Here is a 20,038-nt window from a genome sequence, read left to right as displayed (position 1 = left end):
ACGTGAATTTCATCAGAACTGGCGGGATTCTAACAGAGCTGGGCCCTCTCGGCAAGGCGAATTCGTAGAAGTTAGGTCTCCTAATCCCAATAACAACGCGCGCCAACAAAGAGACAGACAATGACTCGCACAGCAGGCACCCACGTGCGCCGGCTGGCTCAGAGAAAAATAACATAGACGCTAACCTTGTGAAAAATTCCAGTATTCTTTACTGACGTATACTGCATGATAATTGCGTTCAAGCTGAAATTCTGAGTACTTTGAAGAGTAAAAGATTGTACCACATTATACATGTAAAACCGTTTATTGAAAGATAATCTGCCTTTTAACTCTGTCTTTCCCACAAAATTTTTCACTTCACATTTCTAGTATGCTTTTCAGACTTAAGAAACTGTTAACATGCAACAATGTTTGAAGTTAAATATCCAGTCAAGAACCAAGAGAACTTATTGAAACAGAAATGACGAATGCATTGTAATAGTGAACAGACGTCACAGTGTTATTGTGTGTGTACATTCTTGCTTGTTAGTTGCACGATTATGGAACGACTATAAGGCTTACATACTTAGAACATTTACCAGTACTGCTAATGAGATTTTAATGCAACATTTTGGTTTACTTGAAAATAGATTCTGGGTTTAATGTACTTTCTGTGGGATACCAGACGACACAGTGGTTAGTTTAAGTGACAACTACACGGTTTTATCACGACGCTACTAATGAGTGACAATTTACAATGTTGCTTTTGCGGTGTATCTGTTTTATATCTGCACCGTTTTTCTGAATTCTTCTGGAAATCAAAACATGCTTTATTAGTAACTTTTGTGGTATAGCTACAAGGAGACAGCCTTTTCCATAGCACAACAATACGTTACAGCACAGTACTTTCATCATCACAACAATAAGCGTAATAACTAAGATATCTCTACGCAAAGCATTTCACTTTTGTTTATCATGAGGTAAGTACATTGGCTTCTGCAGAACTTAGCTTTCGGAGGACGATAACTACGACAGTTCCACAGAGATTATCTTACAACAAGATGCACATTTAGTGCTACAGGACACGCATTTCGGTGATTAATTTTGTACTTAAAACATTTATTTTTAAAGATTTTTGAATTACAAAGAAAGTTTTTCGTGATACATTTCATTCCATTGCTGTAATCTGTAACACCTGAGGGTATAATTACATTAATCCTCAGGGGGGTACATGCTTACTTTGTGTACCATGTGTGTGGCAACCACAAGGAACCCTAGCTAATATGGTATTTGCTTATACAACTTTACACATCGGTACCATATTTCTCTAACACACAAATTACACAGCTATCTGATCATTTAACTGAGAGAGACAAACATTTTTTTTACTACGTCAGTGACAGATGTTTATGTAATTACACAGCTGGATAACTTCACACTTATGAAACTGTATTTTGTCTGTGCATTGTAAACTGTTCATATTTTTTCGGAATCATTGTGATACTATGAGAGCTTTGAATGATGTATTTGGTATGAGATCATGATTTTTAAAGTACGTTTGAGGCAGCTGACACTTTTGAAATGAGCAGAGAATTTTTTTTAGGCTTAGAAATTATTGGAGGAAGCTATGACGATTTTGAGATTTGACTGAAGTGTTATGATGTTATTATTATGACGACGATGTGTATTATGTTGTTGAGGAATGTTTATTATGCTATGTATTTCTCATGATGAAATATTGAAGAAGTGTCGACGAATACGTATATGTATAATGAGGTAAGGAATAATGAGTAGTGTTTAAGGACTCTGATTTATGAAAAGGATGTTGGAAACCAAGAAACGTACTTTAAGAGTTATGAAATGTGTGTGTATATTCGTGAATGTATTACAATGCAGACGAAAATTTTTTTGGACACTGTTATATCAATAGCATTTTGTTTTTACAGATTTGTAACGCAAATTCTTGACCTGTGAAATATTTTTATATGAGACTGTCACTGTAGCGGTAAAGATTTCCGTAAGAAAGTTAAGTGACCACCTGCACGTAATGCGTCGTGGGCACCCAGCTGTGTCAGACGCCTGGAGAAAAAGCCATTAGCGCGTGCCTTTCAGAGCACAGGAAGGAAAAACAAAAGGGAGGCCATTATCCTGGCCATTGTCATTCCTTTAGAGAAAGCATCGCAAATCCGACACGCTGATTACTTGGAAACATATCGTACTTTATGATATTTACTGAAATGCCTAATGAAATGACGAGAAATATTTTTACATCTGCACACCTGATTATGACAAGCGTCTTTCTACGAGAATTGAGAGCTACTGACTTACGAAATGCCACATAGCTATTGAATGATGTTTTTATGCTTTGGTTTGCGTAATTGCTTATTTCATTAGATATCTGGTTTCCAGCTGTGTTGCAGCATTGCTTTTATAAAATGAAATGCATTTGCTAATGTGAACACTTTCTGTCAACAGATCTATTAAATAATTATTTTATGATCCACATTCTTTAAAAAAGGAGCACTTGGAAAGGAAAGAACAATAAGAAGGAACTAGTAACAGTAACACGTAATTTTCTTTTCAAGTACATGGTAATATTTCTTTTTACAATCAGTTGTTGTGGTGCACCACTTTAATTACATAGACATTAAGATGTGAATATACACTTCCCTTATCTGCATTGTTGTTTTTACTGTAATATTTTTTCTGCTTGAGCTATGTCATGTTTAGATATAAGCTGCTGTTTGCCAGGCATAGTGCTACTGAACTTTAATTTGTGTTACTCTGCTAAGCCAGATTTATTTTTTTGTTGCTGCACATTGGCTCATATTAGTTGTAATTTTGCATTTTTTCTGTTAATTTAGATTTACTGTAGCTTGCTTTGCGATTTTCCATTTTTTTTTCATTGCTGTTTATATTAATTGTTTTATGTGCTGCTGCATTGCCTCGTCCCTTAGTTTAGCATCTGAGCTCAGTAGATTTAAGTTAGCTTAAGACGGGGTAGACTATATAAGAGAATGAGTTGCGATGAATTGGAAGAAATGCATTGAGAATTAATACGAAAAAAGTACAGAAAACAGGTTTAGGTAGGATTTTCTTGGAAATAAATGTTGAGGTAAGAAATGTGTGAACATATAAATACAGAAAGCATGCTTAGATAGAATTTTTTTTGGTGGAAACAAAGGATGAAATAAGAGGAAAGATATATGAAGTTTTAGGTTGGACTGCAGTACCACATGTTACACTGAAAACGAACCCTGTCCTTTCCTATTGGTGTTATCCCACTATGTGTTTGTGTACCCTTGTGTATTTGTTTTCTTCCTGTCTCTGTGTACTGTTTCATAGAACTTTTTTCTCTTCTAATATTAAGCTACATTCACTATGATGAGGAATACTGTTATCCTCGAATATAATTGGCATTAATAATATGTTATTTACTTTGTAAAGATGTTAGACATTATTAATTCCGTTCTGTTTAATGCTCATGTGTGAAGTTGATGTTTCGAAAGTTATTCTGATCTTTTATGTATGTACTCATGTCATAATTCCTGTAACACTGATGTATATGTTATTTCGATTCTTTTGTAAAGCCCATATTACTACAAATGTTATCTGTACTATTATGTTCTTTAATGATGTATTTGTACCTTTGTAATTGTATTCTTATGTTATTAAATTGTAATTGTCACCAGTTCATGATATTATTAACTTGTTAGTTACATTTCACTGCACACGTTTCTGTTGGTCATAGTATATGGACAATATGTGAGAAGTAGGGACTGTTAGTGTTTGCACGTGTGTTAATAATTCTGCAAGGGACTGGATAACAGCATTGCTGGTTCTAAGGACAATTCCAAAAACTTTGTGAGTGCACAAGTGGTAGTTTATGGACTTGCTACATTATCCGCAAGACTCTTCAATGGTGATTGTGCACCTGCACAGTCACAACAGATGGCTACTGGCTATCTCTACAAGGACTACAGTGGGTCTACATCTTTGATGATCCATCAATACCATTATCTCTACAAGGACTGCAGTGGGTCTGCACCTCTGGTGGCCCACCAATACCGTAATCTCTACCAGGACTCCAGTGGGTCTGCTCTGTGATGACTTACCTACCAATACTCTTCAAAGCTTCGAATGACTCTGCTGTGGGTTTGCTCCATTGTGGCCCATTACCTGTATGCATGTCAAGAGTCAGCACTGTCTTTCCGTTGGAAGGACAACACTACTTCTTCAAGACTGCATGGAAATCCACTACTTCTGTGTGCAATTTCTTTTACTAATGAGACTTTGTGAAAAAAAAACCTGTAATTACTGTTATGATGAATGATCAGGACTATCTTTATGGACTGTGAGAAAATTTTAGCTTTTGACCAACATTGTATCAATAAGAGTGTGCATTTGATTTCTTTGTTATTGTAATTATGAAAAATTTTATCAAATCATTATTGGCCACTGCCCAAAAAAAAAAAAATTGTAAAATTTTTTGTGGGGAGCATGGGGGCTATGTAAGTAGGCTGTTTATGTTTTCTCTATGTAAGTAGGCTGTTTAAGTTTTCTTATTGGCAACGTTACGTAGCGCTCAATATGAAAATCACTGGCTGTGCTGTGTGCAGTCTGTGGCTGCTTTGCATTGTTGTAATTCTCGCCATTGTAGTGTTAGGCAGCTGGCTGTGAACAGCGCGTAGCGTTGCGCAGTTGGAGGTGAGCCGCCAGCAGTGGTGGATGTGGGGAGAGAGATGGCGGAGATTTGTAATTTGTCATGAACTGCTATATTTATATATGATGATATCAACGTAAATACATTGTTTGTTCTCTATTAATATCTTTCATTTGCTAACTATCCCTATCAGTAGTTAGTGCCTTTAGTAGTTTGAATCTTTTATTTAGCTGGCAGTAGTGGCGCTTGCTGTATTGCAGTAGTGGGAGAAACGAAGATTATTGTGAGGTAAGTGATTTAGTGATTTGTGAAAGGTATAGTTTAATGTTAGTCAGGGCCATTCTTGTGTAGGGAATTTTGAAAGTCAGATTGCGTTGCGCTAACAAAATATTGTGTGTCAGTTTAAGCACAGTCATGTAAAATTGTTCAAAGGGGACGTTTCAACTGTCAAGTGGAGATCGAACAGATTTTCTGTTCGGGTCGAAAAGGAGAAACGTTAGTCCTTAGTTTCTGAAGAATTTTATGATTTCACTTCATATCGAATAAGAATTTTTTGAGATAGAACCCAAGCTCGGATTCGACAAGGATGAGAGAAGAAGTGGTTCTTGTCTTTCCTAACTAACAATAACGACCTACCCTTTAATCAGCTTAGCGACCACATGGAAAGCTCAAATCTGTATGTCAAGACAGAGAATTTTGCAAATTAGTTGACAGCTTAAGTTTCCCTTAGGGATAGTATGCTGCCAACGTTAGATGGAGATGGACATAAACGTCCATATTTTTGAAGTATAGGAAGAGTGTGCCGAAATTACACATTCTCTACTGATACTGACAAAATAATAGCATTTGTATTTCCAACATGAATACTTCATGGGAAGAACGTTAGATTTAACAGAGCGCATGGAGAGCAACTGTGTCGAATATGTGATGATGTATCACCGCTGTGAACGAAAATTGGCGAAACAGGTAATACATATTTTGCAAATAATCTTAACGAAAATGTACCGTAAATGATGACATTGAAGTTCTAGAAATAGCAGGATCATTACTGTAATAGGAGTAGGAATTTATTGTAGAAACTGCACATCAGTGGCAGTCTCGATCACTTTGATCACCAAGAAAAACGTGTCAGAACAATGTTAATGTTGGTGATGCAATACAAGCATAGGTTGAAGAAACAAAATCATGAGATCAGTTCTCCTTGTGTTGTGTGCTATCACCTCCTTCCTCGGACCTGGTGATGTAGCGGTAATGCATGTACATAGAAATCTGAAGGAGCAAGATCGAATCCCCATTGGACAACGATTTTCTTTCAGTCTGCCTTTAACGCAATGTTTATGGTATCACGTATCTTGAAACGTCCCCTTTGAACAATTTATATACGACTGTGCTTAACCTGACACACAACATTTTGTTAGCGCAACGCAATCTGACTTTCAAAATTCCCTACTAAAGAATGGCCCTGACAAACATTAAACTATACCTTTCACAAATCACTTACCTCACAAAAATCTTCGCTGCTCAAGCTACTGCAATACAGCGAGCGCCACTACTGCCAGCTAAATAAAAGATTCAAACTATGGAAGGCACTAACTACTGATAGGGATAGTTAGCAAATGAAAGATATTAATAGAGAACAAACAATGTATTTACCTTGATATCATCATGTATAAATATAGCAGTTCATGACAAATTACAAATCTCCGCCATCTCTCTCTCCACATCCACCACTGCTGGCGGCTCACCTCCAACTGCGCAACGCTATGCGCTGTTCACATCCAGCTGCCGCTGCCCAACACTACAATGGCAGACAACAATGCAAACTAGCCACAGACTGCACACAGCACAGCCAGTGATTTTCATACAGAGGTGGCGTTACCAATAAAAAACCTAAACAGCCTACTTACATAGAGAAAACATAAACAGCCTACTTACATAGAGAAAACATAAACAGCCTACTTACATAGAGAAAACATAAACAGCCTCCTTACATAGCCCCCATGCTCCCCACAAAAAATTTTACAAATTGGTTTGGGCAGTGCCCAATACAGATTTGAAAAAATTTTTCATAATTACAATAACAAAGACATCAAATGCACACACTTATTGATACAACGTTGGTCAAAAGCTAAAATTTTGTCACAGTCCATAAAGACAGTCCTGATCATTCATTACAGTAAAATATAGTGTTTTTCTCAAAGTCTGAGCAGTAGAAGAAAATGCACAAGGAAGTAGAGGATTTCCATGCAGTCTTGAAGAAGTAGTGTTGTCCTTCCAACGGAAAGACAGTGCTGACTCTCGACATGCATACAGGTAATGGGCCACAACAGAGCAAACCCACAGCAGAGTCAATTGAAGTTTTGAAGAGTATTGGTAGGTAGGTCATCACAGAGCAGACCCACTGTAGTCCTGGTAGAAATAATGGCGTTGGTGGGTCATCATAGATGCAGACCCACTGTAGTCCTTGTAGAGAAGGCCAGCAGCCATCTGTTGCGATTGTGCAGGTACACATTCACCATCGAAGAGTCTTGCGGAGAATATAGCAAGTCCATAAAACACCACTTGTGCACTCACAAAGTTTTTTGGAATTGTCCTTAGAACCAGCAATGCTGTTATCCAGTCCCTTGCTGAATTAGTAACACACGTGCAAACACTAACAGTCCCTACGTCTCACATATTGTCCATATACTATGACCAACAGAAACGTGTGCAGTGAAATGTAACTTACAAGTTAATAATATCATGAACTGGTGACAATTACAATTTTATAACGGAAGAATACAATAACACAGGTACAAAATACATCATTAAAGAACATAACAATACAGACAACATTTGTAGTACAGGCTTTACAAAAGAATCGAACTAACATATACATCAGTGGAATTATGACATGAGTACATACATAAAAGATCACAAAAACTTTTGAAACATCAACTTCACACATGAGCATTAGACAGAACAGAATTAATAATGTCTGACATTTTTACAAAGTAAATAACATATTATTAATGCCAATTATATTCGAGGATAACAGTATTCCTCATCATAGTGAATGTAGCTTAATATTAAAAGAAGAAAAAATTCTATGAAACTACACAGAGACAGGAAGAAAACAAATACACAAGGGTACACAAACACATAGTGGGATAACACCAATGGGAAAGGACAGGGTTCGTTTTCAGTGTAACATTTGGTACTGCAGTCCAACCCAAAACTTCATATATCTTTCCTCTTATTTCATCCTTTGTTTCCACCAAAAAAATTCTATCTAAGCATGCTTTCTGTATTTATATGTTCACACATTTCTTACCTCAACATTTATTTCCAAGAAAATCCTACCTAAACCTGTTTTCTCAATGCATTTCTTCCAATTCATCGCAACTCATTCCCTTAGAGGCTACCCCCTCTTAAGCTAACTTAAATCTACTGAGCTCAGATGCTAAACTAAGGGACGAGGCAATGCAGCAGCACAAAATAAGTAACACAAACAGCAATGACCAAAAAATTGGAATATTGCAAAGCAAGCTACAGTAAATCTAAATTACCAAGCAATGCAACATTACAACTAATATGAGCCAATGTGCAGCAACAAAAAAATAAATCTGGCTTAGCAGAGTAACACAAATTAAAGTTCAGTAGCACTATGCCTGGCAAACAGCAGCTTATATCTAAACATGACATAGCTCAAGCAGAAAAAATAGTACACTAAAAACAACAATGCAGATAAGGGAAATGTATATTCACATCTTAATGTCTATGTAATTAAAGTGGTGCACCACAAATTATTCCACAAAAGAAATTACCAAGTACTTGAAAAGAATATTATAGATGCAGTTACTGGTATTAGTCCCTTCTTATTGTTCTCTCCATTCCAAGAGCTCCTTTTTCGAAGAATGTGGATCAGAAAATAATTATTTAATAAATCTGTTGACAGAAAGTGTTCACATTAGCAAATGCATTTAATTTTATTTTATGAAACCAATGCTGCAACACAGCTGGAAAACAGATGTCAAATGAAATAAGCAATTACGCAAATCAAAGCATAAAAACATCATTCAATAGCTATGTGGCATTTCGTAAGTCAGTAGCTCTCAATTCTCGTAGAAAGACGCTTGTCATAATCAGGTGTGCAGATGAAAAAATATTTCTCATCAATTCATAAGCATTTCAGTAATTAGCACAAAGTACGAGTAATCATATGTTTTCAGGTAATTAGCGTGTAATATTTGCGATGCTTTCTACAAAAGAATGTCGGAAGCGAGGTTAATGGCATCTTTTTTTTTTCTCCACCTAGTGGCTTTTTCTCCGGGCGGCTGTCGCCCAGGTGGGTGCCCGCGACGCATTACGTGCAGGTGGTCACTTAGCTTTCTTACGGAAATATTTACGACAGCAGTTTCCGCTACAGTGACAGTCTCACATAAAAACATTTCACAGGTCAAGAATTTGCGTTACAAATCTGTAGAAACAAAATGCTATTGATATAACAGTGTCCAAAAAAATTTTCGTCTGCATTGTAATACATTCACGCATATACACACACATATCATAACTCTTAAAGTACGTTTCTCGGTTTCCAACATCCTTTTCATAAATCAGAGTCCCTATTAGAAACACGTAGCATAATCAAATTCCTCATATACGGTATCATCATCTTATTGATCATAACCATACCTCAACAGCATAATACACATCGTCATCGTAAAAATAACATCATAACACCTCAGTCAAATCTCAAAATCGTCGTAGCTTGCTCCAATAATGTCAAAACCTAAAGAAAATTCTCTGCTCATTTCAATAGTGTCATCTACCTCAAACGTACTTTAAAAATCATGAATCCATTACCAAATATATCATTCAAAGCTCTCATAGTATCACAATGGTTCCGAAAAAATATGAGCAGTTCACAAAGTACAGACAAAATACAGTTTCATAAGTGTGAAGTTACCCAACTGTGTATTGCGTAAACATGTGTCACTGATGTAGTAAAAAATGTTTATCTCTCAGTTAAATGATCAGATAGCTGTGTAATTTGTGTGTTAGAGAAATATGGTACCGATGTGTAAAGTTGTATAAGCAAATACCATATTAGCTAGGGTTCCTTGTGGTTGCCACACACATGGTACACAAAGTAAGCGTGCACCCCCCTGAAGATTAATGTAATTATACCCTCAGGTGTTACAGATTACACCAATGGAATGAAATATATCACGGAAAACTTTCTTTGTAATTCAAAAACCTTAAAAAATAAATGTTTTAAGTATAAAATTGATCACTCAGATACGTGTACTGTAGCGCTAAACTGTGCATCTTGTCGCAACATAATCTCTGTGGAAGTTTCGTAGTTATCGTCCCCCAAAGCTAAGTTCTGCAGAAGTCAGTGTACTGACCTCATGATAAACAAAGTGAAATGCTTTGCGTACAGATATCATACTTATTACGTTTATTGCCGTGATGAAGAAAGTACTGTGCTGTAACGTATTGTTGTGCTACAGAAAAGGCTGTCTCCTTGTAGCTATACCATAAAAGTTACTACTAAAACATGTTTTACTTTCCAGAATAATACAGAAAAACTGTGCAGATATAAAACAGATACTCCGCAAAACCAACAATGTAAATTGTCACACATTAGTAACGTCGTGATATAAATCGTGTAGCTGTCACATAAACTAACCATTGTGTCGTCTGGTATCTCACAGAAAGTACTTTAAATCCAGAATATATTTTCAAGTAAACCAAAATGTTGCGTTAAAATCGCATTAGCAGTACTGGTAAATGTTCTAAGTATGTGAGCCTTATAGTCGTTACGTAATCGTGCAACAAACAAGCAAGAATGTACACACACAATAACACTGTGACGTCTGTTCACTATAACAATGCATTCGTCATTTCTGTTTAAATAAGTTCTCTTGGTTCTTGATTGGATATTTAACTTCAAACATTGTTGTATGTTAACAGATTCTAAGTCTGACAAAGCATATTAGTAATGTGAAGCGAAAAATTTTATGACAAAGACTAAGTTAAAAAGCAGATTATCTTTCAATAAATGGTTTTACATGTGAAACCTGGTGTAAACCTTTACTCATCATAGTACTCAGAGTTTGAACTTGAATGCAATTATCATGCGGTATACGTCGTTAAACAATACTGGAATTTTTCTTAAGGTTAGCGTCTATGTCATTTTTCTCTGAGCCACCTGGCGCACGCGGCTGCCTGCTGTGCGAGTCATTGTCTGTTCCTTTGTTGGCGCACGTCGTTATTGGGATTAGGAGACCTAACTTCTACAAACTCACTTCCTCGAGAGGGCCCTGCTCTGTTTGAATCCTGCCAGTTCTGATGCAATTCAGGTCTGTCGTTACGAATATATCGTCTGTCGTCATGGCGGTAGATTCCGTAGTTTCTTCCTTGTCCGTCACGTGGTGGAGAATTTCTCCCTGAATCGTAACTGTGCGCCGAACTGTTGCGTCTGAAGTTATTCTGCCTCCCTTGATAATAATTGTTTTCCCATATTGTCTGTTTCTCTGATTGTCTCTGTGATAGTCATTACTACGGAAATGCGATCTTTCTCTGTAACTATTATTACTCTGCCAGCGGTTGTCATATGGGTGGTGTCTGTTTTGGTCACGATTTGCGTTGTAAGAATAGCCTTTTCGTGTCCAGTTATTGTTTCTGTCATCACGGAATTGTGACGGATGTGACCTGTAGTGATTGTTTTCCTGTTTTCGCATCCCGCGACTGTCTGTGTCAATTTCTAATTCTTGTAACAGTCCCTGAAAAGCTTCAATGTCGTCTTTGCAACGTCCTGCTAAAATAATATGTCGTAAATGTTTAGGCAGTTTGATTAAGCAAATGCGGATGAGTTCTGAGGGGCTGTATGGGTTTGACAGGTATTGATTCTTGTGCAACATATCTTCAAAATATTTCACAAGACTGGAAAATTCAGATTGTTCGAAGTGTTTCATCATTACGATGTTATGTTTTACACGGTCTTGTGTAGCTTGAGACCAATACGCTGAGAGGAAGGCATGATAAAAATCTCCTTCACTGTGACAATCGTGAATGACCGATCGCATTCTTACACCTGGTTCATTCTCTAAGTAGCCACACATAAATTCTAACCTGTGCTCCAATGACCAGTTGGGAGGGAAACAATGAGAGAATTGATGGAGCCACGCTTGTGGATGAATGTCGTTGGCAGAATTCTTAAACGTTTTGAATTTACGTGTAGTAATGAACAGCTTATAGTCAAAATCATCGTGTCGGCGAGTAGCATCTCGGTCATAGTTACGTCGTGTCGGCGGTTCCATCTCAAAATTCGGTGTACCTTGCCAATTTCTTTCATAATTACCAAAATGCCCTGTGTTATTATTTTGTGGCTTTTGCGTATTTCTAAGTTCCTCTTCCCGTGTTGGAGCGCGAGTGTCTTCTGAAATACGTAATTCTTGCATTACCTGTGTCAGCTGATCTTGTACTTCCCGGATTTCTCTTTGGTGTTGCGTATCAATTTGATTCAGATTTTGTTTCAGTTTCCTAATTTGTTCGCTCTGTTCTGTGTCATTAAAGACTACCGGTTTTGCGTCATTCAGATTATCATCTACCTTCGTAGATAAATTATTTAGCTGATCCGAAAGTTCAACTACTTTCTCTGATAATGAACACATTTCCTCAGTGTGTTTTTCTGAACCAAGCTTCAGAGTGTCCATTTGTGTTGAAATCGAATCTACTGTGTCCTTTAAGTTTTCCTGAGTTTTTGCAAGTTGCGTAACCGAATCGGTAGATGCAACTGAGTCAATTTTAGCCCACAAGGTCTCATGATTTTCATGAACAATGGTTTGCAGTTCTTTTATGGCTGCTTCGTGATTCTGTAATGCATTTTCTTGCCGCGAAAAAATAGGTTGAAAATGCTCACAAATTTGTGTTTTTACGTCATTACACACTTTCTGACATTTCGATTCAATGTTATGTAACTCAGCAGTTAAATCCTCACGTGTTTGTTCGAGAGTTTGTTCCAATGAGTCTAACTTTTGAAGCTTTTGCTGTGTTTGTCTCTGATTTTGTTCAAGCGTTGTGTCTAACTTTTGTAGCCTTTGTCCCATTTGTTGCATTAACTGTAATAACAATGCACTGGTGTCTGAAACATGTTCCTCAGTGCTTTTCGGCAGTGAATTTGCACCGGCAACATTCACATTTTGACAAGCGGAAAACGTGTCTTGACTCATTTGAGAAAACGGTGAGGACGCAAAACCTGAATCTACAGTGTTTGCAAAATTGTGTCCTATCATTTCGGATTCCTGAGGCGAGCTGTTGCCGACCGATCGATCGATAATGCTTCCCTGTTCACTACCTGTTTCACTGCCTACGCCATTGTTTGACGCCCGCTCCATTTCCCTATGCACAGTTACCAAATTACTACTTTGAATATTAGTTAATTCATTACATGGTGGGGCCAACACACTGCTTTCGTCTTCACTGTCATTTCTCAGTTTACTTTGGAGCCGAGTGTTACGTTTTTCACACGCCATTATTGTCACAATATTTCACACGATAACACAGAAAAGCACAATTTGAAGAGCAAAGATAGGGGAATACATTAACATAGCACTGAAAATAATATCTAGTTAATTACCAGCGCAGCTGCGAAATACTTGGTGCAAATCTACATGCATGCCACAACTGTTTTACAGTACAACAATGAAAGATTGCAACTACAAAGGAGATTCTCTCTACAATTACGCGCTAGCAATAAACAAAAGCTACACTAAATACACAAACTACAAGAAAAAAAACAGAAGATTCCAGTGAAGTATCCTAGGCTAAGGGTCGACATATGAAACGTCCCCTTTGAACAATTTATATACGACTGAGCTTAACCTGACACACAATATTTTGTTAGCGCAACGCAATCTGACTTTCAAAATTCCCTACTAAAGAATGGCCCTGACAAACATTAAACTATACCTTTCACAAATCACTTACCTCACAAAAATCTTCGCTGCTCAAGCTACTGCAATACAGCGAGCGCCACTACTGCCAGCTAAATAAAAGATTCAAACTATGGAAGGCACTAACTACTGATAGGGATAGTTAGCAAATGAAAGATATTAATAGAGAACAAACAATGTATTTACCTTGATATCATCATGTATAAATATAGCAGTTCATGACAAATTACAAATCTCCGCCATCTCTCTCTCCACATCCATCACTGCTGGCGGCTCACCTCCAACTGCGCAACGCTACGCGCTGTTCACATCCAGTTGCCGCTGCCCAACACTACAATGGCAGACAACAATGCAAACTAGCCACAGACTGCACACAGCACAGCCAGTGATTTTCATACAGAGGTGGCGTTACCAATAAAAAACCTAAACAGCCTACTTACATAGAGAAAACATAAACAGCCTACTTACATAGAGAAAACATAAACAGCCTACTTACAATCTATACCACACCACAGGCGTCTTTAGGTTGGCAACAGAATTGTAACTTACCGCCAGTCGCCGATGGCAGCATTATTTCTAATGAGTCTTCATACGCTTGGGGAAATACAAGTTAAGGATCTGTTTACTGTGTTAACTTGGTCTCTAATCATTTCTGCTCCTTCCTGATTTCCTACGGCGACAGTTGCCACAGCACTCTGGTCGTACTCAACAGTTTTCATCTCTCCATGATGGAGAAATGAAACATGCTTCTGATTCGACTTTAAACTGAAGATGCCCGTTATCCATTTGGATAACGAGAACAGGTTAGGTATATGTAAGTTGTCGAAATGGTGTCCAATTGAGAAACTTACACCAGGGCATTGAGCTACATTAAATTGTTGTTATTAATATTATTATCATTATTATTAGCAGAGCCTCGTACATATGAACGAAAATCAAAGAATATTGTTCAGCGGACCGTCTGTTTCCCGTTGTTAAACAAGAACATGGTTTCTTAATCGTGGGGTTACAGTTCGTAGTAGTTGATGTATGTGGTGATTACTCACAATCATTATCGTGAATAATAGTCTAGTATTTTCCGCTACCGCAAACAGACTTTATTTATGGGCAGACCATCTCACTATCACAGTTTTGAGAGTAGGCTTGAAAATTAGCTACGCAATGTTGTAATAACTTATAACAATACACCTAAAACAAAATAATGCAGAACCAAGTGACGTTTATTTCTATACAGGAAGGGGTGACACGTACGCGACGAACAGCAAATGGAATAGACTTAAGACTGAAATTAGCCTTGATTTCTTTTCGTAACATAATCCTCCATTTCAGAGCTAAGCTTCTGATGTTTCTGAAAAGGATAATTGACACTCAGTGCCTATTACGCGTTCTGACTTCTGCCAGTGAGAAAGTGACCTGAGGAAACCACTCAAAAACTGAATGTCACTAAGCGACAAATGGAGAGGTGCTTGTAATCAATTACTGGGACCAACAGGAGCACAAACATATGGAACATAGAGCAACTGGGATGGAAGCCATAATTATACAGCAGCGGAAATGAAATGGAGATGGAATATTTAGCGAAACAAATCGATGTTAGAAGGACTTACGAAGATCATTGCTGGACTCAAAGAGGGAATACCAAGTGGATGACACAAAGAAGCAACACCAGGAACAGTAGGAAACGTTAAGGCTAAAAAAGCAGTGGTTTACTGATCAATTACAGTTACGACGGTAGCACTTGCACTAGATGTTGTCAAAGAGAATTTGAGCGTGGTATTTTCGAAATTTTAGACTAGACGAGATGAAACCCAGTGAGATGCAGTTGCGTTTCCTTGCGTGACTATTTTTTAGAAACTCTGAACGTCGTGAATCATCAAGTACCAACTTTGAACTAGGCTCTAATCATAACCTGATAACTCTTTCTCACGTCCCCATACTGTAGTTAGATATTCCTCGAATACGTGATATTTGAAGAGTTCAATTTTTTTTTTTTTTTTGGCAATGCATTTCTTTCTCCTGACATTGTCATTCACCAGATGTTTCGTTAACAAACTACACTTAAGGACACTGGAGCGGTTCAAACTGTGGTTCCATTAACACGTAATTCGTTTCGTACCATTGGCCACTTTCGGCCTTACGAGCCATTCTCAAGTGAAATAGGGGTCAAGAGCATGGCGTAATATATTAATTCGCAGCGGATATGACAGTTCTCATATCGTACACAGACGCATGCAAGCTTTAAATTTAAAATAGATTGTTTACTGAATACAGTACTGATGCTCACCGTCGAAACTATTGTCAAGAAGAATAGATCCCAGAAAGTTAATACGAAGTGCGACGGTTCATAATCCAGCCACATTTTCTCACCGATACCTGTAAAATCACCAGCATCTGACAGTACAGTGGGAACACGTTCCTTTCGCAGGTGAAACTGTGGACGACGTTCAACGAGCCCATCTCTTTTACTCGCGGCTACGCTAGCAGCGGCGGGCAGGCCCCGTCACAGAACGCTTCTGGTATCGGAGACTACCTGGCTTCGCACACCGTCATCAGGGCGCACGCCATGGTCTATCGGCTGTACGACGAGCAGTACCGCTCCACGCAGAACGGTGAGTCCAGACCGTGCACTGAAACTCACTTAAATATAGTTAGCTAGCAACAACTTCAAGGCAAGTGAAAAAGGTGTGGAGAAAGTTATTATCATAAGAGGGCAAAAAGAAAATAAATACCTACATCATTACTCTGTACGTCATTTTGAAGCCTGTGGTGGAGGGTACTTTATACGGTACGTGTACTGTTTTGATTAACACAGTGAGATATGGACTTTTAACACGAAAATCTTTCAAAAATTGAATTTCAGGGAGCAGGATGATTCACTATAATGAAAACGAAATAGAGGTGGGCAGGATATTTAGTGAGAAAGATGGATTGCATTACAACTAAGGAAATTCTTCGATGAGTTTCTAGACACAACAAAAGGGAAGAAGTGACGAACAATGCTGGACCGAATCACAGCTGAAAACGTACTGTATGGACCCAAGTCTCGAGAGAGCTCTATCCAGAAGCGGTTATCGAAAGTTTTATGATAATGATAATTCGCTCGTACGAGAGTCGTTCAATAAATAATGCCCCACATTTTTTTTTCTTGGAACATATTTACTGTGAGGAGTCAGAATTTGGTGACAATATACATCAACATGTCCTGCCCATGTCCTGTTTTTCTACGTAATCTCTATCACGTTCTATGGTCGTGCACCAACGTTGTGGAAGAGCATGTATTCCCTGCTGGTAAAAGCTCTAGTCCTGTAGGCGTAGCCATGTTTTCACTGCATGACTGACACTCGCCATCTTCAAAGAGTGTTCCCCGGAGAGAATTTTTAAGCGGCCCAAAGAGATGGAATTCCGAGGATACCAGATCTGGACTGAAGGGTGGATGAGGCAATAATGTCAAACCCAATTTGGCGATGTGTTCCCGGGTTCTGAGACTTGTGTGTGGGCGTGCATTACCGTGTTGGAGCAAGATATCTGCTGGATTCTTGTTCGATCGAACACGTCGGAAACGGTTCTTGAGTCTTTACGTATGCCTCTGAATTGATGGTTGACTCTCTTGGCATCACATCCACGAGAATGACGCCATCACAACCCCAGAAGACTGTCACCATGACTTTTCCGGCAGAGGGGGTTGTCTTGAATTTCATCTTTTGTGGTGAATGAGGATGATGCCACCCATGGACTGCCCTTTTGTTTCCGGCTCAAAGTGATGGACCCAGCTTTCGTCCCCCGTGACAGAAAGTCCTCTCCGTCGGTCTCAAAACTCTCCAACAATTCAGATGAAATGGCAGTTCTTTGAATCTTGTGGTCCGCTGTGAGCATTCGTGGGAGTCCTTTGAATATCCGAGAGCCTCGATCATTGCAGACGCACTTCCAATGCTGACCGCCAACTGTAGAGCCAATTGTCGAGTATTGATGCGCCGATCGCCAGGAATATAATGGCACAGGCGCTATTCAGCATGTCTGGAGCAGTGGCTGTGACAGGACATGTGGAGCGTGGCTTAGCTCTGTTTCTGCATTTCCTGAGGCTGTATCTTACTTTGCCCATCGCTTAGCTGTACTCCTATCAACTGTAGCATCGCCATACGCTGCACACAAACGCTTATGGATGTTCACCACGGTTTCTTTACAATAATTCAGTAACAGCACGCTGCCTGTAACGTGAATCGTATGTAGATGCCATTTTGACGCTATACTACAGCTCTGCCATCTGCCAGAACGGTTAGAAACTTAATCGGCGCGCACAACAAACATAAAATGTCAAACACCAACAAGGACGTTTGTTTATGTATATTAATGGCTTGTTTTTTTAATTTGGGGCATTACTTATTCAACGACACTCGTATATTACCCAATAGCTACGTTCCATTAACGTAATGTGTGTAATAAATGAATGCAAGTTTCTCTTTTGGTCAGTAGTGTTGATGATTTTATGGATAAATATATTACTCATACCTATTTCTAATAACCTGTTAGTCTGTACAGGAATGAAGAAATCCCATTTTTTTGTGACAGCGGGTACCCACATACAATATCGACTCACTGTAAGATTGTATTTAATGGATTTATTTTAATTTCAGCCTTGTACAGAAATAAGCCATAACATTCGCACTTATTACTAATAAAGTAACATGAATTATTTTAGGAGTGGTAAAAACCTACCTCTGCGTCGCTTTCGTTATTGAAAGTCACATTCCCTTTTAAGAAGCGACCTCAAAAGATTAATTGCGTAAACGACATAAGCACTTTTGCCGCGTAAACCGACATGAAACGTAGTAACAAACCTGAAAGAGCAAATGGCTTCAACGACGGCTTTGTAAGTTTCAATTCAATTCAGAAATGCAAAATAAAGGAAATTACCTCAAGTTGCAAGTGAATAACTTCCATTTTACGATACTAGATATGCACTGTCAGCCTCGGAAGAACTCGAGGTTTACCGACCAACAGAACTACACCTACCTCTAAACCTGTCGTTGCTACTTTTTCTACATCACCCACAATGGTACGTGCATGCCTCGGCAATCCTGGATCTACAGATACCCCTGTGGGTGACCATATCATTATTCCTTTTCTTTTTATTTTATTCCTCTTTTCTCCTAATTTATACATAAGTATTTGCAGTTTCTCTAAGTGGAATAATGATTGAGGAAACGATTATTGTGATCTGTTGACATTAATTTGATACTCAGAGCGTTCTCTTGATCTTATAGGCTGAAGGTTAAGCAGTTGCCTTTAAGATATCTGATGTGATACCATACTGACTTTAGTCCGCAAGTTTTGGTCACTTACAATTGTTTGCAGGCCGGAGTCTAGTTGCCTGCAGTCTACCTAGAACAAGGGGCGAGAACGACATGTTCAGCCGGCCCTTCCTCCGCGCACTCACAGACTGCCTAGTTGCCTGCAGTCTACGTGATAAAAGGGGCATCTGAGAACGACATGATCAGCAGAACCTTCATCTCCGCACTCACAGACTGATGTGTCACTGCGTCCCACTCAATGCAGATATGTGGGATAAGGACCGTGACCTATTAAAAGATGCACCATACCTCGAGTAGGGCTATGAAGCGTCCTCATACTTGGGAATATGCTGTCAACACGCCTTGAAGTGCTCCTAGTGAACCAGTCATCTTGCCATTCACCTAACTTCCAGGCTCATAAACGTCTTTTATCAGTAATATGCGTTCCTCTGATCTCGCAGATACGATCATATTGCTCACATCCCAACCAACACAGCGCTGCTCTGTAACCTACTACATCTACATCTACATCTACATCTACTTTTATACTCCGCAAGCCACCCAACGGTGTGTGGCGGAGGGCACTTTACGTGCCACTGTCATTACCTCCCTTTCCTGTTCCAGTCGCGTATGGTTCGCGGGAAGAACGACTGCCTGAAAGCCTCCGTGCGCGCTCTAATCTCTCTAATTTTACATTCGTGATCTCCTCGGGAGGTATAAGTAGGGGGAAGCAATATATTCGATACCTCATCCAGAAACGCACCCTCTCGAAACCTGGCGAGCCAGCTACACCGCGATGCAGAGCGCCTCTCTTGCAGAGTCTGCCACTTGAGTTTATTAAACATCTTAGTAACGCTATCACGGTTACCAAATAACCCTGTGACGAAACGTGCCGCTCTTCTTTGGATCTTCTCTATCTCCTCCGTCAGACCGATCTGGTACGGATCCCACACTGATGAGCAATACTCAAGTATAGGTCGAACGAGCGTTTTGTAAGCCACCTCCTTTGTTGATGGACTACATTTTCTAAGCACTCTCCCAATGAATCTCAACCTGGTACCCGCCTTACCAACAATTAATTTTATATGATCATTCCACTTCAAATCGTTCCGCACGCATACTCCCAGATATTTTACAGACGTAACTGCTACCAGTGTTTGTTCCGC

The 20,038-nt window shown here is 38.9% G+C and overlaps 1 protein-coding gene across 1 annotated transcript in view; it reads left to right on the top strand.

Moving 5' to 3' along the window:
• The window catches only part of LOC126413011 (myrosinase 1-like), an 89,094-nt gene that overhangs the window by 28,065 nt on the left and 40,991 nt on the right, over positions 1 to 20,038 (top strand). The window contains exon 5 of the mRNA XM_050082904.1: positions 16,010 to 16,193. Within this exon, the coding sequence (XP_049938861.1) occupies positions 16,010 to 16,193 (184 nt within the window). The remainder of the gene's footprint in view (positions 1 to 16,009; positions 16,194 to 20,038) is intronic.

Source organism: Schistocerca serialis, chromosome 7, assembly GCF_023864345.2.
Source record: "Schistocerca serialis cubense isolate TAMUIC-IGC-003099 chromosome 7, iqSchSeri2.2, whole genome shotgun sequence".
In the NCBI taxonomy this organism is placed as follows: Eukaryota; Metazoa; Arthropoda; class Insecta; order Orthoptera; family Acrididae; genus Schistocerca; species Schistocerca serialis.
The sequence above is the reverse complement of the archived record's forward strand: the minus strand, read 5'-3'. Positions and strand labels throughout refer to the sequence as shown.